General features: G+C 38.3%; 1 protein-coding gene and 1 non-coding gene across 3 annotated transcripts in view; one reads left to right on the top strand and one right to left on the bottom strand.

Moving 5' to 3' along the window:
* Positions 1-26,777, top strand: part of RAF1 (Raf-1 proto-oncogene, serine/threonine kinase) — a 73,465-nt gene that overhangs the window by 17,296 nt on the left and 29,392 nt on the right. For both annotated transcript variants that reach the window (XM_057554309.1, XM_057554310.1), the window contains exon 2: positions 26,191-26,423. In XM_057554309.1, the coding sequence (XP_057410292.1) occupies positions 26,217-26,423 (207 nt within the window). In that variant the 5' untranslated portion in view covers positions 26,191-26,216. The remainder of the gene's footprint in view (positions 1-26,190; positions 26,424-26,777) is intronic.
* Positions 3,791-3,863, bottom strand: TRNAG-UCC (transfer RNA glycine (anticodon UCC)). Its single transcript has one exon. It is a non-coding gene; the product is annotated as a tRNA-Gly (tRNA).

Consider the following 26,777-nt stretch of genomic DNA (forward strand, 5'->3'; position numbering starts at 1 on the left):
AAAACCACTTTATTTCCAGTAGTGTATATTTAGGACAAATGCATGTGTGTGTAGGTGGAACATGTTTGCAGTTTACTGTGACACAGCAGGTGAACAAGAATGGTGCTTCGTTTTATTTTTAAATTAAAACAACTATGAAGAAAAATGCCAAACAATACTAGTAAATCAAACTTTGGAAATACCTCAAGCATAGTAGAATTAAATAATGGCTTCAGCTGGCTCTTATCAGCTGGTTTTTGTCTGGGATTTGTCTGATGGAGCTGCTATAATGAATTTAGCTGACTGCCAGCCAGCAGTTAACACTGTGCCGATTCTACAGTTGCAGAATTCCACAGTTGTCAGTGTTCTAGTCCTAGGGTGTAGCCCCTCAGCATAGTGTGGTTCATAAATGACTGCACTGATGATTTCTGTTAGAACTCAGCACCCACTGGACCCAGGTGCCAGCATTTGTTATTCATTCAGGATGTGTCGTAACGGCCAGTTGTATGCTAGACACTGTTAGAGGTGATGAGGTTTTTAGGGTGAACTGAACTTAGCTTCTTGGAGCGTACTATCTAGTAGGGTAGGCAGACAATCATTGGCTAGGCAGATATCTAATATAATTTCAAAGTATTATATTAGATGGTAATAAAGTATTATGAAAACAACAAAGCTGAGTAAAGAGAGAAGAATGATGGGGAGGGGCAGGATACACTTAAACAGGATGGTCAAGGTGGTCCCCTTTGAGGAGTGACATTTGTGTGGAAACATGATTGACAAGAAGTGACTAACGAGAAGGCCAGTATAACAGAAATAAAGTGAACAAGAGAGAGAAGGGTAGGAGATAAGGTGGAGAAGGAAGATAGAGGCCAGGTCATCACGTAAGGCCTTGTAGGTCATAGTTAAAGAACTTGGGTTTTATTTTGAGTGTGATAGGGAACCAGTCACACTTAAAATAAGGATTTTAGTGGAGCAATAGTGTGACCAGATCTGTGTTTTAAGGTCTCTCAGTAGAGAATAGATTTAGAGGCTTTGGGAGTGGACATTGTGACTCCTGGTGTAATCTAGGCAAGAGAAGATGGTGCTTTAGGTTAGATTGGTTGGGTTGGGTTAAAGTAGTTGGATTTTGGAGGGTCTGACAGTACATGATGGATGATTAAATGTGGTGGGTGAGGAAAATACTAAAGGAATCAAGGATCATAACTAGGTTACTTTATTGTGTGGATAAGCACTGTTATTACCAAAAATAGTAATATAGCTATCATGTGGTAATAGCTGTCATGGATTAAGTGACCACTATGTACCAGACAGTGAATTTTTCATAGTTTGTAGTTTTTCATTTACTTCTCATAGCCACCTCTTAAAATATAGTTGTGCTTTATTTTACAGATGAAGAAATTAAGGCTTAGATGTTTTTTGCCTAGGTTCACACAGCCAAAAAGGTTACTCATGAACAGGTCTCTGACTTCAAAATGCAAGCTCAGTTTATTTAGTCATTCAACAAGTACTCTTCTAGGAGTTAAGTATACAGAGGTTATCAAAGCTGAGTCACTGTTCTCATGGAGTTTAAGAATTTATAATTTGGGTGTTAAAAAATTTTACCGTAAGAGTGTATACAGTTTTGTGGACCAAGTGTGTAGGAGGACCTTGCTTACATGAATGTTGGATTTTTGGTAGCCTTAATCTTCTGGAATGTAGCTTTGACCATGCACATAAGCCTGTCCTGAAGCCTTTTCATTACTCAGTAGGCTAGGGCCTTTCTAGACTAGTAGGTTCTTTCTCTTCTGTTGTGCTCCTTAATACACAGGCTTGATTATCTCTCTTTCTCATATCGGGTTGTCAATAGCAAATGCTGAGGAGTAGGGGAGTCCATAGAGGTGTAAATACTATCAAGTCAGAAGTGGCAGTGGCAACCAGAGTGTAAGAAATACCTGAAGAATAGAAAGGAGACACAGGACTCTGTTGTCTGTTACATTCATTATCATTATTGTTTTGAAACTTTTCCATCAAACTACCACTAAAATTAGATTAAATGCCTACTCTTTAAACCTGAAAGTTCTTTGAAGTCATGTTTTATGCCTGATGATTTTTGTTGCTCTTTGGTTTTTGAATTTTACTTCAAAACAGGTGTATTATAAAAATATTTTAAAATATTAGTTACTTTATTAACCTCCCTCACTCAAGTCTGAGTAAAATTGTTTTCTTAGGAAAATATACTATATTTATATTCCATAGATAACCAGAGGTTACTCATAGTAACTTATAAATCATTAAGAGAAAGTTGAAGCATAGTCTGTTTGGAAAGCTAGGGAAGGATCTTCTATTTCAGAAAATTTTAACATATGTTAGATTTTCATGGCGCTAGAATCATCATAATGTGTTAGAGCTAGAAGGATCATTATAGGTCATCTCTTCCAACTCCATATTTTGCAGAGGAGGCAGGTAACTTGAGGTTATGTGGGTTAAATGAAATAGCATATAAACATCTGTGTGCTCAGGGTGTTGCCTAGCTCATAGTAGATGCCTAAAAGATGCTGGGTTTTGTTTTTCTTTATCTGTCAAGTCTGTTACTTTTATATTTTCTCATATTTCACTTTCTGGAAATTTTATTTTCCTGGTCCTAGAGATAGATGTGTTCCAGAGAAGCCACTGAACAAGAGAACATCTGTTATCTTGTCCCCTGCCTGCTCAGGTATCTTCCCTTGAGATTTGCTGAACAGAGCGACAAGGGCTTAAGAAGACCCATGTTGCTTGCCTGATTGGTCACGTGTGTGTGTTTTATAAACAGTGGCAATATTTGAGAAGCTTGAATTTAAATGTATCACCTGAGTTTTGATTGTACCTTTAAGAGTATGTACAATAGGTCAATTTAAGGATTTCTCTAAGCTCCTTCCTTTAATCCCTTGATCTTGGTGATTGTCACCTGTAAACCGGTGAAGTGAACACCTGTTAACCAGTGAAGTGAACACCTGTTGTTTGTTTCTGTTTCCCCCTTTCATTGTAACTGTATCCCATATTTTTCTCTGAGGAACTGTCAGCCCTTATTCCTTATTACCTAGCCATTCATTTGAGCCATTTTAATGAGATTGACCCCATCTTTAGCTCTAGTGGAGAGCCTGATTAGCTTAAGTCAGTCAGTAAAGGCCAACCATTTGGACATAATGATTTGTTAACAGTGACTCACTGGAGGCCAGTGAGATGTGAAGTCATGTTTGGGGCTCCTTACTCTGAAGAGCTTCCCTGGGAAATGCTGTTTACCTGAAGGCATTACCAGAAAGTTCCAAAAAGCAAAACTTGAATTTGTCACCTATCGGCAACTATTTACGTAGCATTTACATTGTATTAGGTATTGTAAGGAATCTAGAGATGATTTAAAGTGTATGGAAGGATGTGTGTAGATCATATGCAAATACTATGCCGGTTTATATAAGGTGCTTGAGCATCCTTGGACTTTGTTATCTGCAGGGGGTCCTGAAACCAATTCCTTGCAGATACCTAGGGAAGATTATACCACATTTTAGTTATTCATTCATCAGTTGGTGGGCATTTGGGCTGTTTCTACCTTTTGGCTATTAGAAGTAATGCTGCTATGAACATTCTGATGTCCTAAGGTTCTAATAACCTGCAAGTCTATTCCTGAAGTCCTATAATTCCAGTCTGCAGGAGAGAGAGAAGCCTGATGATTTTTGTTGCTCTGGGCAGGCTTTTGAAAGGTTGAAGAATAATTTATTAGGTTTTATTTGGAAATATTGAAAAAGAAGTAACCAGAGTTTTGTTTTTTGGCTGCACAGTGCAGCTTGCAGGATCTTAGTTCCCCGACCAGGGATTGAACCTGGGCCCCCTGCAGTGGAAGCACAGAGTCCTAACCACTGGACTACCAGGGAATTCCAGGGAGGATTTTTTTTTTTACATATAACGTTTGGAGTTCACAGGGGTCCTGAGACTCCAAGACAGAAGTAGGTCTGATTTAGTCCTTCGTACCTCATTTTTAAGATGAAGCCACAAGGTCCATGGAGATGCATGGGCTTTCCCAGTGCCTCCAAATTTAGTATCGATGACTTTAATGGTATTTTTACCAGTAATGATCAACATGCTATCTTTTTTTTTTTTTTAAATGACATGGTAGGTTTAGGCAACTATAAACATTCTTTTTAAAAAATTTATTGTGGTAAAATATACATAACATAAATTTACCACCATGTACCATACACATAATATAAATTACCGCATAGTTCAGTGGTATTAAGTACATTTACAATATGTTGCACCCATCACCACCATCCATCTCCAGAACTTTTTCATCATCCCACACTGAAACTCTGTACCCTTAAACTCCTCACCCCACTCTCCCCTCCTGTTCCTGCCAACTACCATCCTACTTTCTTTTTTTTTTAATCCTACTTTCTTTCTTTATGAATTTGACTACTCTAGGTACGTCATGTAAGTGGAATCATACAATATTTGTCCGTTTATGACTGGCTTGGTTCACTTAGCATAATGTCTTCAAGGTTCATCCATGTTGTAGCATATATCAGAATCTCTTTGCTTTTTTTTTTTTTGTTTAAATCTGGCTAGCTTTTTTTTTTTTTTTTTTTTTTAATTATTTTTTGGCTATGTTGGGTCTTCGTTGCTGCATGTGGGCTTTCTCTAGTTGCGGCGAGCGGGGGCTACTCTTCGTTGCTGCACGTGGGCTTCTCGTTGTGGTGGCTTCTCTTGTTGTGGAGCACCAGCTCTAGGCGTGTGGGCTTCAGTAATTGTGGCACATGGGCTTAGTTGCTCTGCGGCATGTGGGATCTTCCCGGACCAGGACTTGAAGCCGTGTCCCCTGCATTTGCAGTCGGATTCATAACCACTGTGCCACCAGGGACGTCCAGAATCTCCTTGCTTTTTTTTTTTTTTTTTTTAATATTTATTTATTTATTTATTTATTTATTTATTTATTTATTTATGGCTGTGTTGGGTCTTCGTTTCTGTGCGAGGGCTTTCTCTAGTTGTGGCAAGCGGGGGCCACTCTTCATCGCGGTGCGCGGGCCTCTCACTATCGTGGCCTCTCTTGTTGCGGAGCACAGGCTCCAGATGCGCAGGCTCAGTAATTGTGGCTCACGGGCCTAGTTGCTCCGTGGCATGTGGGATCCTCCCAGACCAGGGCTCGAACCCATGTCCCCTGCATTGGCAGGCGGATTCTCAACCACTGCGCCACCAGGGAAGCCCTCTCCTTGCTTTTTAAGGCTGAATGATACTTCCTTGTATGTATATAGCATATTTTGTTATCAATTCATTGGTCAGTGGACACTTGGCTTGCGTCTACCTTTTGGCTGTTGTGAATAATACTGTGAACGTGGGTGTGCAAATATTTTGAGTTCCTGCTTTCAATTCTTTTGGGTCTACATCCAGATGTGGACTTGCTGGATCATATATTCAATAGTAATTCTAATTTTATTTTTTTGAGGAACTGCCATACTGTTTTGTGTAGCAGCTACACCATTTTACATTCCCATCAGCAATGCACAAGAGTTCCAGTTTTTTATATCCTTGCCAACACCTCCCTTCCTTTCTTTTTCTTTCTTTCTTTTTGATAATAGCCATGTGAAGTGCTGTCTCATTGTGTTTTTGATTTTCATTTCCCTAATGATTAGTGATGTTGCACCTCTTCATGTTCTTCTTGGCTGTTTCTTGTATCTTTTTTGGAAAAATGTCTGTGCTGATCTTTTGTCTGTTTTTAAATTGTGTTGTCTTTTTTATTATTGAGTTCTAAGAATTCTTTATTCTGTAGTCTATAGAATATTTGTATTCTAGATGCAAGTCCCTCATCAGATACATGATTTGCAAATATTTTTTCTCATTCTTTGGGTTGTCTTTTTACTTTCTTTATAGTGTTCTTTGGAGCAGAAAAGTTTTTAAGTTTGTTAAAGTCCAATTTACCTTTTTTTAAAAAAATATTTTGTTTACTTATTTATTTAGCTGTGCTGGGTTTTAGTTGCGGCATGCATGTGTGATCTAGTTCCCTGACCAGGGATCGAACCTGGGTCCCCTGCACCGGGAGCACGGAGTCTTATCCATTGGACCACCAGGGAAGTCCCTATCTGTTTTTCTTTTGTTGCTTGTGCTTTTAGTGTTATATCTTAAAAACCACTGCCAAATTCAAGGTCATCAAGATTTACTCCTTTGTTTTCTTTTAAGCGTTTTATAGTTTTATGGTTTTAGCTCTTAACATTATTTAGGTCTTCATCCATTGGGTTAATTTTTGTATATGCTCTGAAGTAGGGGTACAGCTTCATTCTTTTGCATGTGGATATCTGAATTGTTTGGCACCCTTCTCAGTTGTGTTCTACTGATCTATATGTCTATCCTTATGCCCGTTCCACACTGTTTTGATTACTGTAGCTTTGTGTAATAAGTTTTGAAATTGGGAAGTATGAGTCCTCGAATTTTGTTCTTTTTCAAGATTATTTTGGCTGTTCTGGCTCCCTTGAATTTCCATATGCATTTTAGCGTCAGCTTGTCAATTTCTACAAAGAAGCTGGCAAAGAAGCCTATTCTATTAGGGCTTGTATTGAATCTATAGATCAGTTTGGAGAATACTGCTGTCTTAACAGCAAACTTGTTTTTACTGCTTTGGACATCCATGGACCAACATTCTTATACCTCCTGAGTTTATATGTTCTCTCAATTTCAAATCAAGTTCCCAGCTTGGATCCTTGCTCCATTCAGTTGTAGTGGGTTCTAAAGGGGCAGGATCATGAATATAAACATATAAACATCGCTGCTCAGGGCTTATTCCTATGGGTGAAGGAAGGATGTTCTCGAAAGAGGAGTGTGGGATTGGGAGACAACATAGAGTTGTCCACCACACTTTTCACTGATGGAGGCAATGTATGTAGGCAGGTTGGAAAGGCTGTGGAACACTAAGAAAGTATAGCGACATAGAAGCCTTGAGATACATCCATGGTTGGAGCAGGAGGAAGACTAGAAGCCAATAAACAAGGTAGAGGAGATATAGTTGGAGACAGAAGAAACCCCTGGAAGTGCAGTATAATGAAAGTCTCTTTAGGAGGAAGAGAGAAGGAGCATTAGGCTGAGAAACACTCTAGATTTGATTACTAGGATTTTATTGATCAGACTTGCTTAAAAGCCTGATAGATAAGTAATGGCAGAGTACAAGGTCATTAATTTAAAGAATGTATTGTCTCTGCTAGAGTAGTGTTTCACCACTTCAGTCATTCAAGTATCATCTTCCTAACTTTTACTAGAACAGAGAACCATCTATAGTAGTGCTTATTTAATATTTTCTCTTAAATAGCTCACTGTTTTTTTTGGCCGTGCCGAGGCTTGCAGGATCTTAGTTCCCCGACCAGGGATCCAACTTGTGCCCACTGTGGAGTCCTAACCACTGGACTGACTGCCAGGGGATTCTCTGGAACTTTAAAAAAGGTGAAGTAGTTTGAGGCTGTTGAGTTATAGAGATAAAGGCTAGGTGATAGCCTCATCCTAAATTGCAGGAGCAAAGCAGGTGCAAGCTTCTGTGCTGGAAATGTAGTGATGTATCAAGGGTGGATGGTTGTGACTCACTCTCTTGTGTTGACTTCTTTTGCACTAAAATGGAGGGAACTATGTTATAAGCACTTGCAAAATACACAGTCAAAATGAATCCAGAAGAAGCTGCCAGGAGAATAGGAATCACATATAGTACTAGATTCCTTTGCTGCTATTTTAATAAAATAAAAACAGTATTAATTTGTAGTTAGATATTAGGGTCTGTAGTGGCTTTGAGTTTGAAAACTATATTTTTTAATTAAAAAGGGAGATTATGAAGTGTTATAGAGGTATTAAAGATACCAAACTGATAATTCTTCCTTATCATAATCTTTATCTGATTGATTTAGTATTATTTTATGTCGTGTCCACAAATCCTCTAAAATTATTTTTGTAAACCATGAATAATGTATGGCCCATGCTTTGGGAAACCCTACACTGCTAGACTGACTATTCTATTCATGTTGATCAACCACCCAGAATATCTCAAGACCCAGCACAGGTCTCACTAACTCCTCTACAAGGGAGAATGTGCTTGAGGGGTATAGGATCATGTCATAAATTGTACCGATGTTTTCTTAGGTCAGTCTCCCAAGGCAGTATAAATAAAAGCAAAAATAAACAGGACCTAATGAAACTTACAAGGTTTTGTACAGCAAAGGAAAGCACAAATAAAATGAAAAGATAACCTACAGAATGGGAGAAAATATTTGCAAATGATGCAACTGACAAGGGCTTAATTTCCAAAATGTACAAACATCTCATACAACTCAACAACAAACAACCCAATCGAAAAATGGGCAAAAGACCTAAATAGACATTTCTCCAAAGAAAACATACAGATGGCCTATAGGCACATGAAAAGATGCTCAACATCGCTAATTATTAGAGAAATGCAAATCAAAACTACAGTGAGGTACCACCTCACACCTGTCAGAATGGCCATCGTTAAAAAGTCTGCAAATAACAAATGCTGGAGAGGGCGTGGAGAAAAGGGAACCCTCCTACACTGTTGGTGGGAATGTAAGTTGATGCAGCCACTATGGAATATAGTATGAAGGTGCCTTAAAAAACTAAAAATAGAGTTGCCATGTGATCCAGCAATCCCACTCCTGGGCAGATATCTGGATAAAACTATAATTCAAAAAAATACATGCACCCCTATGTTCATAGCAGCACTATTCACAATACCCAAGACATGGAAACAACCCAAGTGTCCATCGACAGATGAGTGGGTAAAGAAAATACACACACACACACACACACACACACACACAGTGGAGCAATAAAAAAGAATGAAATAGTGCCATTTGCAGCAACATGGATGGACTTAGAGATTATCATATTAAGTGAAGTAAGAAAGAGAAAGACAAATACCATATAATATCGCTTATATGTGGAACCTAAAATATGACACAAGTGAACTTATATACGAAACAGAAACAGACTCACAGATAGAGAACAGACCTGTGGTTGCCAAGGGGGAAGGGGGTGGGGGAGGGATGGAGTGGGAGTTTGGGGTTAGCAGATGCAAACTATTATATATAGAATGGATAAACAACAAGGTCTTATTATATAGCATAGGGAACTATATTCAATATCCTGTGATAAACCATAATGGAAAAGTATACAAAAAAGAATGTATATATATGTATAATTGAATCACTTCATTGTATAGCAGAAATTAACACAACATTGTAAGTCAGCTATACTTCAGTTAAAAAAAGGAGAGTATAGGATCATGTAGAACTTTAAAAATGTGAGCTGTTTCCTTCCATCCCTTCTCTCCCCCCACTTCTCTACCCCCCCTTTCCTCTCTCCCCTCTCTCCTCTGTCTCTGAAGAAAAGAAAAAAAGGCATCGTCTAGGTGAGTGTTGGTGGTGGTAGTTTGAGATTGCTAGAAAGGGTCACAAAATTATGGATTCTTGTCCTTGATGCACAGATGTCATCCAGAGATTTCCCTCCACTAACCTCTTGGGGATTTTGTTAGTTTCTTTCTTGTGTTGGATGCCCTTTTTCCTGTATGCCATCTCTTTCTTGATTTACTCTTATTCATGTGACAAATCCCTTGAGACAGGGATCGTGAAGGGTAAAATATTTTTGGTAATGAATGGCAGAAAATATCTTTCTTCTACAGTAGTTTTGCTGATTATTCTACATTGGAAATACTTTTCCTTCAGAATTTAGATGACTTTGCTTCATTATGTCTTCTAGCTTCCAGGGTTGAGAAATTTGAAGCCATTCTGATTCCCGATCCCTTGTATTTTTTTTTTTTTCCTGTAGAAGTTTGTAGAATTTTCTGTTACCCCATTATTGTAAAATTTAATGTGATAGGCATTTGATGGACTACATTCTGATAATTCCAGTTAATCTGATAGCTGAAGTCATTCAGGGGTGTGCGTATGTGTGTGTGTGTTGCCTGTGTGTTCTGGTCTTTATCATACATGTTAGAAGCTTTCCTAAAATGTCTTGTAATCCTTGGCAGTCTGTCTATTTTTAAAAGGACAGTATTAAACAGCTGATTGGAATGCTTGGGTTAGGCTTGCTGTCTTTGAGCTTCATTATAAGGTAGGGGAACTAGTGTCAGTTTCTTTGAGCCTGGTTGCCCAGCTATGGAAGAGGCTGTTTGGTCTTTGTATTTAAGCATTCAGTTAGCATAGTTTTCAGAAGAGCATCCATGCTCTCAACTGTACCTGAAATCCCCCAGTCTAGAGACCCTCCCTTTTACCTTTTCCAGGAATAAAGACCGGGGCCACCTTTTTAGAAGGGTTTCAGAGAGCTCTTTGGGAATTAGGCTGTTGAGTTCTATTTTTCTTCGATAGAGTATAAAAAAACACAAAATAATCTCACTCAACACCTAACCTGCTGTTGGAAAGCTGACCTAATGTGAAATTCTTAAAGTTACACCCACTGGTGTTGCCTTTATCAGTCGGTATCTTTACTCTCTCAAACTTTTAGAAACCTTTGCCACTTCTAAGAAAATGAAACAACACAACCTTCCTTTTCCTGGTTAAACTTACCTTACTCCCCCGCCTCAAAAAAAAAAAAAAAAAAGATCAGAGAAAATAAATAGCAACTAGTTGCTTCAGCAAATAAGCTTATCTTAAAAACAAAAATTCACCCCAGACCAATTTTAAAATATTGAAAACATGACAGTAGCAGCACTCATCTGTAATTCTTATCTTTTGACCCAGTAATCTCACACCTAGTTGTTAAGCAAAATACCTGTATATCTGAGGTGTTGATTTAAGGTTCTCTGTTAGGATAAATAAGGCACAGCATTGTTTTGTTTTTTGTTTTTTTTTGAAAATTAATTTATTTATTTTTGGCTGTGTTGGGTCTTCGTTTCTGTGCAAAGGCTTTCTCTAGTTGCGGCGAGCGGGGGCCACTCTTCATCGCGGTGCGTGGGCCTCTCACTATCGCGGCCTCTCTTGTTGCGGAGCACGGGCTCCAGACGCGCAGGCTCAGTAAATGTGGCTCACGGGCCCAGTTGCTCCGCGGCATGTGGGATCTTCCCAGACCAGGGCTCGAACCCGTGTCCCCTGCATTGGCAGGCAGACTCTCAACCACTGCACCACCAGGGAAGCCCCACACAGCATTGTTTTTAAGATGTGTTCTGATTTCAGAGATTTTTAAATCTGAAAAAATATGTGACTTAAAAATAGGTTAATGATGCATATATACAATGGAATATTACTCAGCCATAAAAAGGAACGAAATTGAGTTATTTGTAATGAGGTGGATGGACCTAAAATCTGTAATACAGAGTGAAGTAAGTCAGAAAGAGAAAAACAAATACTATATGCTAATGCACATATATGGAATCTAAAGAAATGGTACTGATGAACCTAGTGGCAGGGCAGGAATAAAGACACACGTAGAGAATGGACTTGAGGACACGGGGAGGGGAAAGGGTAAGCTGGGACGAAGTGAGAGAGTAGCATCAACATATATACATTACCAAATGTAAAATAGATGGCTAGTGGGAAGCTGCTGCATTGTACAGGGAGATCAGCTCCAGGGAGATCAGCTCCAGGGAGATCAGCTCGATGCTTTGTGACGACCTAGAGGGGTGGGATAGGGAGGGTGGGAGGGAGGCTCAAGAGGGAGGGGATATGGGGATATATGTATACGTATAACTGATTCACTTTGTTGTACAGCAGAAACTTAACACAACATTGTAAAGCAATTATAGTCTAATATAAAGATATTAAAAAATAGGTTAAGGATGAATTACATCCAACACAGTGGGGTATGATTAGACAAATGACTGAAATATTTAAAACTGGAAGGAGAATAATGTAACATAGGATGTGGATTGAGACTGCAGTTGTGCACATGTACACATATGGACAAGGATGAAGGCTGCAATTAGCCCCAAAGACACCATTGCTAAATAGCAAAAGGTCCATAGCTCAGCTAGCAGGACTGCCCCCTTCATGTGATTTAGGAGAATCCCCTTCTTTTAGGCTGATGCTGTCTGTGTACGAGGCACATTGAGGCATAGGCTCATTTTCTACCCTCTCATTTCCTATGCTGAGTGTCCTTGTTTAAGGCAGAAGCTATAATAATATCAGTGTCAGGCACAGTGCTAAATGCTTTACAAACATTGTTAACAATTTTCATGACAACCCAATGAGTATCATTATCCCTTTTTACAGTTAATCCTTCAGCGCAGACATCTTTTGAACTCCATAATTGTGTGTCTACTGCCTACCTAGTTTATTTGCAATATAGCAGCTGGACTAGTCCTTTTAAGATCTTAGGCAGATTGTGTGTCTCCTCTGCTCAGAACTTTTCAGTGGCTTCCCATTTCACTCAGTAAAAGGCAGAGTCCTTAGAGCGGTGACCTACAAAACAGTATGTTAACCACATTGTCCCTCCTCCCCCAACTGTACTCTCACTTCACTGAACTCCATGATCTCTTTGCTATTCCTTGTACACAGGACACTCCTGCTTTAGGGTTTTCACTGGCTGTTCCTTCTGCCTTGACTGTCCCCCCCAGCTACTTGCAGGTCAAACTCCCTGACTTCTGATCTCAGCTCTTACCTCCTCAATGAGGCCTACTCTGACCTCATTATGTAAATTGCAACTTGTCTCCTTTCCCCCAGCACTTACCATCCACTATCATGTTATATAATTCACTTTATTGTGTGTCCTCCACTGGAAGATATGCTTCTCCTGAGGTCAGGGGTCTCTGTCTCTAATTCACTGAATTAACCCAAGCATCTAGAGTAAAGCAGGGTCTGGTACATAATAGTTGCTCAGTAATGTTTATTGCATGAGAGATTGAGTGAGAAAATTGGTGTGGGGGAAGTTAAGCAATTTGGCAAAAGGCCACACAGCTAATAAATGGTGGAAGTAGATTTTGAACAAATATTCATGTATTGTGCTTCTAATATTAGAAGATGATATCCAAAAAATGTTTTGTTAGGATGAATAAGGTTATGGATAACTTTTCTCCTTTATCCCCCTGCCCAAATTTAATTATATCGTCTTAGATAAAAGTATAATAAAAACAAATGACCAGAGTGGAAGGAAAGAGCCAGTATCAGGAAGCTAGAGCAGGCAGCCCAAGGTTGAAATCTGGCACCGCATCTGAGCAACAGCCTGTCTCACAGATGCACTGATCTTATCTGCCTTAAGAATAAAGAATGATGGTGTAATAAAGCTCTGGTAAAACTTGTGAGTGCTTTTGACCTTAGATATTCTGTCAGTAATCTTGGCTCTCTAGCTTACTGTGTAATCTTGGATAATTTTATTTAACTTTTGTGGTCTTCAGTTTCTTCATCTCCAAAATCAGGATAATAGTATCTTTCATAGAGTTCTTGGGAGGCTTAAATGAGATATCATGTTTAAAGAACTGATACTAACATAATGATATGTGAAGAATTCAATATTATTATACATGCTGTAGTATGTACTCAGTAGTATTGTACATACTGAAATGTCAAGAACTCAGTAGCTGTTAGCTAATATTACTATCATTTTTACTATTTAGTTGGTACAGAATTTTAAGAAATTATTTGGTGACTATATCTTGTTTCCTAGTGAGTTTTGGCAGATGTCAAAACAGAGAGCAAACCACTATTGTTATTGTTCAGATAGCTAGTCTTTGTTAGTATTTGTGTTTTTCATGAATGCTTGCTTGGGGTTATAATTTTATATTACATATTAAAATAGCCATTTTCCTTAAGAATTTACATAAATTTAAATATTTAATGTATTATGGATTCTGCAACTACCATCACGTTGGTTTTGAAGTCTTGGTTGAATAACTCCTGTGAGTCAGATGTCCTGCTAAGTTCTGGGGAAACAAAGGAGAACAAAGAGGCATGCATGTACTCTATCCTCAAGGAGCTTATAAGTCAGGTAGGGAGGCAGACATGTAAATAAATAATTACAGTTCGGGATGGGAAGGGCTGTTAATAACATACATGTGAATAACATAAAAAACAGGAGGGAGTGGTAAATTCTTTATGAATAGGGAGCAAAGAAGGGAGGCTTTATGGGGAGAATTTTACCTGAAGAACATCACAGAGGACCCAAAGCCTCAATAGAGGTGTATAGAATTCTACTCAGGGGCTGCCCTCAAGAGCAGACTTCCAGAAACCTACTTTGTACCTTTTAAGGTTCTCATGCTATACAGAGACTGAATCTCTGACGATCCAGAAGAGAAGGTTAAAAAGAAAGTTACAAGACTGTGAGTGAGTATAATCTTTGTTGTGTGCACTTTGGAGAAGGGTTTAAATTGGGAGTGGAATCTACATTAAGTTCAGTGAAATAGATGTAACATCACACTCTTATTTGGTATTTTCTTTTAAAAGCAGAAAAGAACAGGAAATAGAAGACCTTACAGCAATAAAGATCATTATAAGAAGTGATAAGTGAAAAGGTAAAGAGGAATGGCTATTTTGAGAGAGAATGAAATGCTGGAACTTCTACATAGGATAAAATAATTTAGTAAATGAGACGTCATAGTGTGAGAACCATGGGTATATAAGTTCCATGCCTTAAAAATGTCATATTTAAAAGTTAGTGAACCATATAACCTAATCAGCATTAGAGAATGGTCTCAGGTTACTGTCAGTGAATCCATTAAAGTAGATATCTTCACAGTAAATTTGAATGATGAATAAAGATACAAAATAACTAATGGTACCTGAGAAAAGAATGAAAACTTAGTATACTGAGTTTTTTTGAGTCTACTTGGCAATGAAATACGTGAAAACTGGAAGAATCACATGAAGTAGCAGAAACGACTATTTTTTTATATTAATCTTTTATTTTTTTTGAATTTTATTTATTTTTTTATACAGCAGGTTCTTATTAGTTATCCATTTTATACGTATTAGTGTATATATGTCAATCCCAACCTCTCAGTTCATCTCACCACCACCCCCCCGCCCCCCACCACCAGTTTCCCACCTTGGTGTCCATACGTTTGTTCTCTACATCTGTGTCTCAGTTTCTGCCCTGCAGACCGGTTCATCTGTACAATTTTTCTAGGTTCCACATACATGCGTTAATATATGATATTTGTTTTTCTGAGTTACTTCACTCTGTATGACAGTCTCTAGATTCATCCACGTGTCTACAAATGACCCAATTTCATTCCTTTTTATGGCTGAGTGATAGTCCATTGTATATATGTACCACATCTTCTTTATCCATTCATCTGTCCATGGGCATATAGGTTGTTTCCATGACCTGGCTATTGTAAATAGTGCTGCAATGAACATTGGGGTGCATGTGTCTTTTTTTTTTTTTTTTTAAAGAATTATATACGTTGAACAATTCAAAGAAGTGGTGATTCAAATCCCTTTTCTCATTCTCTCATTGATTTGTAATATTTATTTATTTATTTATTTTTGACTGTGTTGGGTCTTTGTTTCTGTGCGAGGGCTTTCTCTAGTTGTGGCAAGCGGGGGCCACTCTTCATCACGGTGCGCGGGCCTCTCACTATCGCGGCCTCTCTTGTTGCGGAGCACAGGCTCCAGACGCGCAGGCTCAGTAATTGTGGCTCACGGGCCCAGCCGCTCCGCGGCATGTGGGATCCTCCCAGGCCAGGGCTCGAACCCATGTCCCCTGCATTGGCAGGCAGATTCTCAACCACTGCGCCACCAGGGAAGCCCCGCATGTGTCTTTTTGATTTATGTTTTCTTGGGGGTATATGCCCAGTAGTGGGATTGCTGGGTCATATGGTAATTCTATTTTTAGTTTTGTAAGGAACCTCCATACTGTTCTCCATAGTGGCTGTATCAATTTACATTCCCACCAACAGTGCAAGAGGGTTCCCTTTTCTCCACACCCTCTCCAGCATTTGTTCTTTGTAGATTTTCTGATGATGCCCATTCTAACTGGTGTGAGGTGATACCTCATTGTAGTTTTGATTTGCATTTCTCTAATAATTAGTGATGTTGAGCAGCTTTTCATGTGCTTCTTGACCATTTGTATGTCTTCTTTGGAGAAATGTCTATTTAGGTCTTCTGCCCGTTTTTGGATTGGGTTGTTTGTTTTTTTAATATTGAACTGCCTGAGCTGTTTATATATTTGGGAGATTAATCCTTTGTTGATTTGTTTGCAAATATTTTTTCCCATTCTGAGGGTTGTCTTCGTTTTGTTTATGTTTTCCTTTGCTGTGCAAAAGCTTTTAAGTTTCATTAGGTCCCATTTGTTTATTTTTGTTTTTATTTCCATTACTCTAGGAGGTGGCTCAAAAAAGATCTTGCTGTGATTTATGTCAAAGAGTGTTCTTCCTATGTTTTCCTCTAAGAGTTTTATAGTGTCGGGTCTTACATTTAGGTCTCTAATCCATTTTGAGTTTATTTTTGTGTATAGTGTTAGGGCGTGTTCTAATTTCATTCTTTTACATGTAGCTGTCCAGTTTTCCCAGCACCACTTATTGAAGAGATTATCTTTTCTCCGTTGTATATCCTTGCCTCCTTTGTCATAGATTAGTTGAGCATAGGTGTGTGGGTTTATCTCTGGGCTTTCTATCCTGTTCCATTGATCTGTATTTCTGTTTTTGTGCCAGTACCATATTGTCTTGATTACTGTAGCTTTGTAGCGTAGTCTGAAGTCAGGGAGTCTGATTCCTCCACCTCCATTTTTTCCCCTCAAGACTACTTTGGCTCTTCGGGGTCTTTTGTGTCTCCATACAAATTTTAAGATTTTTTGTTCTAGCTCTGTAAAAAATGCCATTGGTAATTTGATAGGGATTGCATTGAATCTGTAGATTGCTTTGAGTAGTATAGTCATTCTCACAATATTGATTCTTCCAATCCAAGAACATGGTATATCTCTGCATCTGTTTGTATCATCTTTAATTTCTCTCATCAGTGTCTTATGGTTTTCTGCATACAGGTCTTTTGTCTCCCTAGGTAGGTTTATTCCTCGGTATTTTATTCTTTTTGTTGCAGTGGTAAAAGGGAGTGTTTCCTTAATTTCTCTTTCAGATTTTTCATCATTAGTGTATAGGAATGAATGCAAGAGATTTCTGTGCATTAATCTTGTATCCTGCAACTTTGCCAAATTCATTGATTAGCTCTAGTAGTTTTCTGGTGGCATATTTAGGATTCTCTATGTATAGTATCATGTCATCTGCAAACAGTGACAGTTTTACTTTTTCTTTTCCAATTTGTATTCCTTTTATTTCTTTTTCTTCTCTGATTGCTGTGGCTAGGACTTCCAAAACTATGTTGAATAATAGTGGTGAGAGTGGGCATCCTTGTATTGTTCCTGATGTTAGAGGAAGTGCTTTCAGTTTTTCACCATTGAGAATGATGTTTGTTATGGGTTTGTCACATATGACCTTTATTATGCTAAGGTAGTTTCCCTCTTCGCCCACTTTCTGGAGACTTTTTATCATAAATGGGTGTTGAATTTTGTCAAAAGCTTTTTCTGCATCTATGGAGATGATCATAAGGTTTGTCTTCTTCATTTTGTTAATATGGTGTATCACATTGATTGATTTGCATATATTGAAGAATCCTTGCATCCCTGGGATAAATCCCACTTGATCGTGGTGTATGATCCTTTTAATGTGTTGTTGGATTCTGTTTGCTAGTATTTTGCTGAGGATTTTTGCATCTGTATTCATCAGTGATATTGGCCTGTAATTTTCTTTTTTTTGTAGTATCTTTGTCTGGTTTTGGTATCAGGGTGATGGTGGCCTCATAGAATGAGTTTGGGAGTGTTCCTTCCTCTGCAATTTTTTGGAAGAGTTTGAGAAGGATGGGTGTTAGCTCTTCTCTAAATGTTTGATAGAATTCACCTGTGAAGCCATCTGGTCCTGGACTTTTTGTTGGAAGGTTTTTAATCATGGTTTCAATTTCATTACTTGTGATTGTTCTGTTCATGTTTTCTGTTGCTTCCTGGTTCAGACTTGGAAGGTTATACCTTTCCAAGAATTTGTCCATTTCTTCCAGGTTGTCCATTTTATTGGCATAGAGTTGCTTGTAGTAGTTTCTTAGGATTCTTTGTATTTCTGCGGTGTCTGTTGTAACTTCTCCTTTTTCATTTCTAATTTTATTGATTTGAGTCCTCTCCCTCTTTTTCTTGATGAGTCTGGCTAATGGTTTTTCAATTTTGTCTATCCTCTCAAAGAACCAGCTTTTAGTTTTATTGATCTTTGCTGTTGTTTTCTTTGTTTCTATTTCATTTATTTCTGCTCTGATCTTTATGATTTCTTTCCTTCTACTAACTTTGGGTTTTGTTTCTTCTTCTTTCTCTAGCTCCTTTAGGTGTAAGGTTATATTGTTTATTTGAGATTCTTCTTATTTCTTGAGGTAGGCTTGTATAGCTATAAACTTCCCTCTTAGAACTGCTTTTGCTGCATCCCATAGGTTTTGGATCGTCAGAAACGACTATTTTAAAATGTAACATGAGGTGGAATTAGCACACACGTGGAGAGAGTTCATTGGTAGAGCTAAGAAAGACAATTTAAGACTAGATGGATCCTTAAAAAAATTTTATCATTCAAGTGCAAGAAGGTGTCTTTTGTGTGGATAAATGCATTTGGGAAATCATTGGAAGCTCTGGTAGGAATTCTGGGCTTTAGAATTACACCAATTGCTTTCAAACTTAGTAGTGTTCCACACTAAGGAATACATTTTATAATGTGTGTGTACCTGAATCAAAGATTTCTTACTATGTGGTTATATTGTGCTCTGCTTTATTTTTTGACAAAGCTGGTCATGACTCACCAAAATGATTTTCTGAACACTTATGGGTCATTCTCCACAGCTTGAAAAAGTGCTGAGTTACAGTCTAGGAAAGAAAGAGACTTGAGTTTTTGAAGTCTTCCTTGAAGAAGCTGGCTATTAAGAAGGTACTTATTCTGTCCTTGTTCGAAACATATTGGGTGCTATTTTAGTTATACAGTAGTTCCTCCTTATCTGTGAGGGATACTTTCCAAGATCCCCAGTGGATGTCTGAAAGTGCAGATAATACTGAACTCTGTACTATTTTATTCTATACATATATACCTATGATAAAGTTTAATTTATAAATTAGGCACAGTAAGAGAATATCCGAATTTCCAGCATCACTACTCTTGCACTTTGGGGCCATTGTTAAGTAAAATAAGGGCTGCTTAAACACATGTACTGCCATACTGAGACAGCCCATCTGATAACCCAGAAGGCTGCTAAATGACTAAAGGGCAGGTAGAGTATACTGTGTGGATGTGCTGTGGACAAAGGGATGATTTACATCCAGGCAGGAGGGAGTGGGTTGGTGTGAGTTTACATCCCAGGCAGGAGGGAGCAGGTTGGTGTGAGTTTTCATGACACTACTCAGAAATCAAAAAGCTTAGAAAAGCATGCAATTTAAAACTTAGGAATTGTTCATTCTGGAATTTTCCATGTAATATTTTCAGACCGTGGTTGACCACTGGTGACAAACTGCAGAAAGCAAAACTTTCTAAGGTGGAGCACTACTGTACCAACCAAAAGGGTCCAAAGAAGGCAACTGAAATGGATCTCAAGATTCAGGGGTTTGGTCTTTGACTCTTCCTTGAGTCCCCTTGCTGCATAATTCAGGGCTGTGTGTCTTTCTAGTTTGGTTATTTTGTTTGCTCCCAAACTCAGTACTATTTAGAATTTATAAACCACTTTTTAACTTAGATGTAGAAAAGGTATCATTCTCTAACTTTCTAAAAAGGAATATTCATGTAGAGAATAAATGAGGTTGAATGATTATGAGAGGTGAACTATGATAATAAAAACAGACATTTTGATATAGAAAGATGTAGCTTTGAAAAAGAGTTCAGACTGTAAAAAATCATGAATTACATGGCTGAAGTGAATGTTTCTTCAAACTCCAGTGTGACAGAATGAAGCATGAAGTCAATAAAAGGCAAACTTTGGTGAACCTATGGAACCTGCCAGCTTCAGAAATTATGCTAGAAAAAATAAATTTAGAGAAATTTTGATCTACTCATGATTGACAAATGTTGAGTGGGTAACTACAGAAAGCTAAGATATCTAGCAATTAATGAGTTGTCCCTTTTTCTGTCATAAAATATCTATCCCCTGGTGTCTTTCAGAGACTGAATCTGGGTTTAAGCCCATTGTGGCAAATCTTTAATGGAAGAGGGGTGGAGGAAGCAAAGTAGAGTAGGATCTAGGCTTTTTGATTTCTGAGGTGCTCTGTAATGGGGGTGGTTGGAGGAGAGGAGGTCTGAATGCAGAAGGAAGCAGCTTGAAAACCAGTTGAGCCTAGCCTATTCTAGAGTGTTTTAGAATATCCTATTCTAGAATACGCTAGAAGAAGTCACGTTAAGTAAATTGTAGACTTCCTAAATTTATAGAATTTCGCTTTCGTAATAAGTGAAATTATGAATATGCTGTGTCCTTTCTGGTAGAAGGTAAATGTGTAGTCTGTTGAATACAAATTCTCAGGCTGTCTCACCATATATAACTATAAACATATAAGTGTTTAAGGTCAGCGAACTTTTGTCATAATAAAGCTACTGTTTTGTGTATGTGAAGAGTTATTTAAAAAAGATTACTTTTTAATCATTGGACAGAAATGAGCTTTTAAAATTAGATTCCATATAACTTTTTGTTACCAAAGTTACCTTTTTTTTAAAAATTGCTCTGAACACGAACAATTTCCTCTATTTATTTGTTTATTTATTTATTTATTTTTGGCTTTGTTGGGTCTTCGTTCCTGCATGTGGGCTTTCTCTAGTTGCGGCGAGCGGGGGCTACTCTTCGTTGTGGTGCACGTGCTTCTCATTGTGGTGGCTTCTCTTGTTGTAGAGCACAGGATCTAGGCGCGCGGGCTTCAGGAGTTGTGGCTCACGGGCTCTAGAGCGCAGGCTCAGTAGTTGTGGTGCATGGGCCCACTTGCTCCGTGGCATGTGGGATCTTCCTGGAGCAGGGATCAAACCTGTGACCCCTGCATTGGTAGGCGGATTCTTTTTTTTTTTTTAATTTAATTAATTTATTAATTAATTTATTTATGGCTGTGTTGGATCTTCGTTTCTGTGCGAGGGCTTTCTCTAGTTGTGGCAAGCAGGGGCCACTCTTCATCGCAGTGCGCGGGCCTCTCACTATCGTGGGGTAGGCGGATTCTTAACCACTGCACTACCAGGGAAGTCCTGCTGTATGGTTTTTAGAAGATGCTTCTTTCTTGTTTTTAGATGTGAACCCTTTCTTGTTAATTGATTACAGAGTACCTTGTCTTAGAGCTTCCTATGATAAACAGGTCAGTCCTGGGGCAACTGGTAGGGGCCTTGGCCTTTCTGGGCTTGTCTACTTATGTAGGCATGCCTTACAAATAGGATCCATCATTTTCTACGAGTGAAATGAAAAAGGTTGGGAGGCACTGCCTTAGTGTGCTTCTCAGCCTGTAAGTGGTCTTGATATAGACATGGAAAATTAAAAATTATGAATGATAAATAATCAAAAACTTGAGAATTAAACTGGATTTGCATTTATTTTATCAGTTTTTTATTAACAGTTATTGTAGTATGTTCTCTACTAAGCACCAGCATTGTTATTTTCCAAGTGCCTACAAAACTTAGCATTTGTCATAAAATAACTATGATCTTGGACTTAGTCTACAGTTAAGTCTTGTAAGTGGGTTCTTTAACCAATAGATTGTAATACAGTCTTCCCTCACAATTAAATACAGAATGCAATTTATTGCAGTTTGTCTTTTGCTGAATAGTAGGTATTTTTTAAAGGTGTACTACCAACTGGAGATTTAATTCACATTTACTAGTTCTTGACAGGTCTTTTCTGTTAAAAAAATTATATTTTTTGCAGCATTATTCTGGCTCCTAGCTGAATTCATTTAATAAATATTTGAGTGCTTGTGTTCCAGGTACTGTATTAAGGGCTAAGAATACAGTAGTGAACAAGATTGGCAGGAGGTACTGGCAAGCTTGGCATGGAGCAGAAAGGGGATGGGAGGTACTGAACAAAATCTGTAGACAGTTAACATTAGTGGTAAGTGGCATGAAGAAAATAAGGGTTATTTGATGGCGGTAGGGGAGTGGGGTCTTCTGACTAGGGTGGAGAGAGAAGGTGTCTCTAAAGGGGTCTTTTAGGTGAAGACCTTAATGATGTGAAAAAGCCAACTTGCTTGTTTCTGGAGGTTTTTGCCTTCTAGATGAAGGGAACAGAAAGTTCAAAAGTGCTGAGGTGTGAAGCTTGGCATGTTCAGAAAGAAGTTTAGCTTTTATTCTGAGTCTTATACAGGGGAGGGAAATGATAAGTTGCATTTTTAAGATTGCCCTGGCTGCTTCTGTGAGCCACATCATTTCAGGCGAGTGAGTTGTTCAAAGGAGTCTTCCTCTTTAATTGGGGAAAAAGGTCTAGGGAAAAGAGAAGCTTGCAGATGCCCCTAAAAAGTGACCTCATGGTAATGAAGGGATAGAGTTAGGAGTGTGCTGGGGCTTGGGTAGAGGTGCCAGAAATGGGAGGCAGTGCGTCATGGCCCTGCCACTTGAAGGGTGTAGGATTTTGTCCTGCCCCTCCCCTTTGCATAAATAAAATAGGCTTATAGATGTTTGTAGTAAATAGTAAAATAAAAAAGCAAAAAGTAAACATATATAAAAAGTAAAAATTTCCTAATCATCTTGCTGAAATATTGGTACTTTATTATTCTGTATTTTCTCACTTCTTTATTTTTATTTTTTTAAATTAAAAAAAATAGGTTTGTGTTACTTTTAAAAAAATAAATTTATTTATTTTACTTATTTTTTAATTTTTGGCTGCGTTGGGTCTTCATTGCTGCGCACAGGCTTTTCTCTAGTTGCGGCGAGCGGGGGCTACTCTTCGTTGCGGTGCACGGGCTTCTCATTGCGGTGGCTTCGCTTGTTGCGGAGCGCAGGCTCTAGGCGTGTAGGCTTCAGTAGTTGTGGCACGCGGGCTCAGTAGTTGTGGCGCACAGGCTTAGTTGCTCCACGGCATGTGGGATCGTCCCGGACCAGGGCTCAAACCCATGTCCCCTGCATTGGCAGGCGGATTCCTAACCACTGCGGGACCAGGGCTCAAACCCGTGTCCCATGCATTGGCAGGCGGATTCCTAACCACTGCGGCACCAGGGAAGCCCCTCTCACTTCTCTGTGACTCTAGATTTCCCTCCTTCTTTCTAGATTAGTATGAAAGAGGTTCAAACTACATTTGTCATTTTTTGTTTTGTCTTGGGTAGCTTTTTCCACCTTTGCACATACAGATCTACTTTACTTATCACGTGGGAATTAGTATGATTTGTTTAATTCCCTATTGTTAAGTATTTGGTCTTTTCCCCAATTTTTTAAGGATATGAACAATGCTCTAATGAAGATGCTTATACATATATCTTTATACACTTTCCTTATACTTCTGTAGGATAAATTCCTAGAGTGATATTGAATTACCAGATCAGTCTTTAAGAATGTTTCAAAACTTTAATAGTTTTTTTACCATATTCTCCTCCAAAACAGTTGAGCCAAGGCTCTGAGAGTAATGCCAGGTAGTGGTCTTAAGTCTCTAAACTTCTCTAGTTTTCTCAGCTGTCAGCTAAGAATAGTTAATATCTATTGTCCTCTTTTGCTTCAGGCATGTGATGTGAGAAAGAGCATAGTACATAATGCGTATTCAGACAGAAACTTCTGGTTAAGAACAAGATGTTTGGATTAACTCTAGGCCATTTTAGCTCTGACTAAATGATTTCAAGTGTCAGTGTTATATATGAGAAGGTTAAGGGCTTTGGAGTCAGATAGAGCTGCGCAATTCTGAATCCCACCTCTGCCCGCTAAAGCTCGACTGTAAAAATAGGGATGTAATTCCTACCTAGAGTATCCTCTAAGGATCAGGTTGGGTAATATGAGTGGGATGTATGCAGTATATACTGTTTCATAATAGTAGGCACCTAGTAAATGGTAACTATTGCTAATAATGCTAATAATGAGATAAAACAAGTTTCTGAAGGAGTAAGGCTTGAGAAGGATGGGATTCCCTGTCAACCTCACTGTTTTCTACAGGAGGAAATAAATACCTCTCACTTCTGCATGGTTGCTGACTCCCAGTCAGCATCAGGGCATTGCACATCCTCACTGCAGAGTATCTGACTTATTGTCATTCTGTGACTATCTATGGACTTTCATTACAGTGTTCTTCTTGCCCGATTAAAACATTTGATTATTTTTTGTTAGGTAACTGTCTCCCCTTGCTTCGGTTTATAAGCTTTGTTTCTGCACTAAAACTGAACTCCGAATGTTATGTTGGAAAGTTCATGTACTTTAAATATAAACAGATACAGAATCTGGTTAGTTTACCTATCAACTGGGTGTTCTTGGGCAAGTAGCATGGTTTTTCTGTGCCTTATTTGTTTAAAAAATAAAGGGTGGTTGGAGGAAGGGATTTAAAATCTTTTGGGGTCCTTACACAGATTAAATGAGATTATATATTAAGTGTCTAACATATCCTAGAATACTAGTTTCTTTTTCTTCTTCAAAGGCAGAAAGTTATGGCTTACACTTTTTTTTTTAAATTTCTCATAGTACTAATGTGTTACTCATACTCAAGTGTAGTTGCTCATGCTTAATACACAGTAACAAAAGAAGGAGAGAAGTGGAATTGAAAAAGTATTGGGTTGACCAAAAAGTGCTTTCGGTTTTTAAGTAAAAGTAAAAGACACATTTTTCATTTTCACCAAGAACTTTATTGAACAGTGTATTCACCGTTTTGTTCCACTACCTTCTGCCAATTTTTCAGGCAACTTCATAATTCCATCTTCCCAAAACTCTATATTTTTGAGCAAAGAACTGTTCCAGGTGCCTTTTACAGTCTTTCAGGGAATTGAAATTTTTTCCATTAAGAGAATTTTGTAAAGACCTAAATAAATGGAAATCTGAAGGTGCAACGTCTGGTGAATACAGCAGATGAATCAAAACTTCCCAGCCAAGCTGTAACAGTTTTTGCCTGGTCATCAAAGAAACATGCAGTCTTGCATTATCCTGATGGAAGATTATGCGTTTTCTGTTGACTAATTCTGGACGCTTTTTGTCGAGTGCTGCTTTCAGTTGGTCTAATTGGGAGCAGTACTTGTTGGAATTAATCGTTTGGTTTTCCGGAAGGAGCTCATAATAGAGAACTCCCTTCCAGTCCCACCATATACACATCACCTTCTTTGGATGAAGACCGGCCTTTGGTGTGGTTGGTGGTGGTTCATTTTGCTTGCCCCACAATCTCTTCCGTCCCACATTATTGTACAGTATCCACTTTTCATCGCCCGTCACAATTTGTTGTAAAAACAATGTTTTCATTACATTTAAGTAGAGAATTGCATGCGGAAATATGGTCAAGAAGGTTTTGTTCGCTCAACTTATGTGGAACCCAAACATCAAATCGATTAACATAACCAAGCTGGTGCAAATGATTTTCAGTGCTTGATTTGGATATTTTGAGTATGTCGGCCATTTCCCACGTGGTATAACGTTGATTGTTCTCAGTTACTGTCTCGATTTGATCACTATCAACTTCAACTGGTCTGCCCGACTGTGGAGCATCGTCCAGTGAGAAATCTCCAGCACGAAACTTCACAAACCGCTTTTGACACGTCTGATCAGTCACAGCACCTTCTCCATATACTGCACAAATCTTTTTTGGCATTTCAATTGCATTTTTACCTTTTTTGAAATAATAAAGCATAATATGCCGAAAATGTTGCTCTTTTCCTTCCATCTTCAACATTAACATGGCTACACAAAAATTCACCAATTTTGATAAGTCTTGTTTTAAATGCACGCTGATATGACAGCTGTCACATACAGTCTAACAAAATTGTTTCAAATGAAGTTAAAGATAACTAAGTGCTATTAGAGCCATCTTATGGAAGAAACCGAATGAAACTTTTGGCCCACCCATTATTAGAATAAGAAGTCAAGAGACCTGGGCTTATAGTTCCAGGTTGGCTTTTAACTGGTGGTATAACCCTTGATGAGTCTTTAGATCTTTAATCCCCATTTTGCTAATTTTTGAGTTGTCTATGAAATATTCTGTGGAAATATACTAAAATAGAAGTTTTCTGAGTAATTTATTTAAGCAGAAGATGTCACCTACAAGAAAGCCCACATACTACTGTTTTCACAATTACTCTGTATATTGTATTGTTGAGTTAATTACTTTTGTTCAAGAATTCTAATTATTTGTCTATTTATTTATTTATTTTTACCAGGTTTAAGTATTGTGTAAGCTGCATCAATGGAGCACATACAGGGGGCCTGGAAGACGATCAGCAATGGTTTTGGATTCAAAGATGCGGTGTTTGATGGCCCCAGCTGCATCTCCCCTACAATAGTTCAGCAGTTTGGCTATCAGCGTCGGGCATCAGATGATGGCAAACTTACGGACCCTTCTAAGACAAGCAACACTATCCGTGTTTTTTTGCCAAACAAGCAAAGAACAGTGGTACGTGAACATTCCTCTCAGAAAATGTAGTTGTCCATCACCCTATAGAAAATGTTATGGATCGTGTTGCCCATCTTATAGGCAGGCAAGATATTCACTGTCACTTTGAGTCGTCATTCATTTTAAACTTTTATTTTAGTGTTTTGTAGTTGTACCTGTTTTGTTTTGTTTTTAATTGAGGTATAGTTGATTTACAATATTGTGTTAGTTTCAGGTGTACAGTAAAGTGATTCCGATATTTTATATATATATATATGTATATTATTTCAGATTATTTTCCATTATAGGTTATTAGAAGATATTGAATAGTTCTCTGTGTTATACAGTAAATCCTTGTTGCTTATCTGTTTTATG

The sequence above is a fragment of the Balaenoptera acutorostrata genome, chromosome 10 (genome assembly GCF_949987535.1).
Source record: "Balaenoptera acutorostrata chromosome 10, mBalAcu1.1, whole genome shotgun sequence".
NCBI lineage: Eukaryota > Metazoa > Chordata > Mammalia > Artiodactyla > Balaenopteridae > Balaenoptera > Balaenoptera acutorostrata.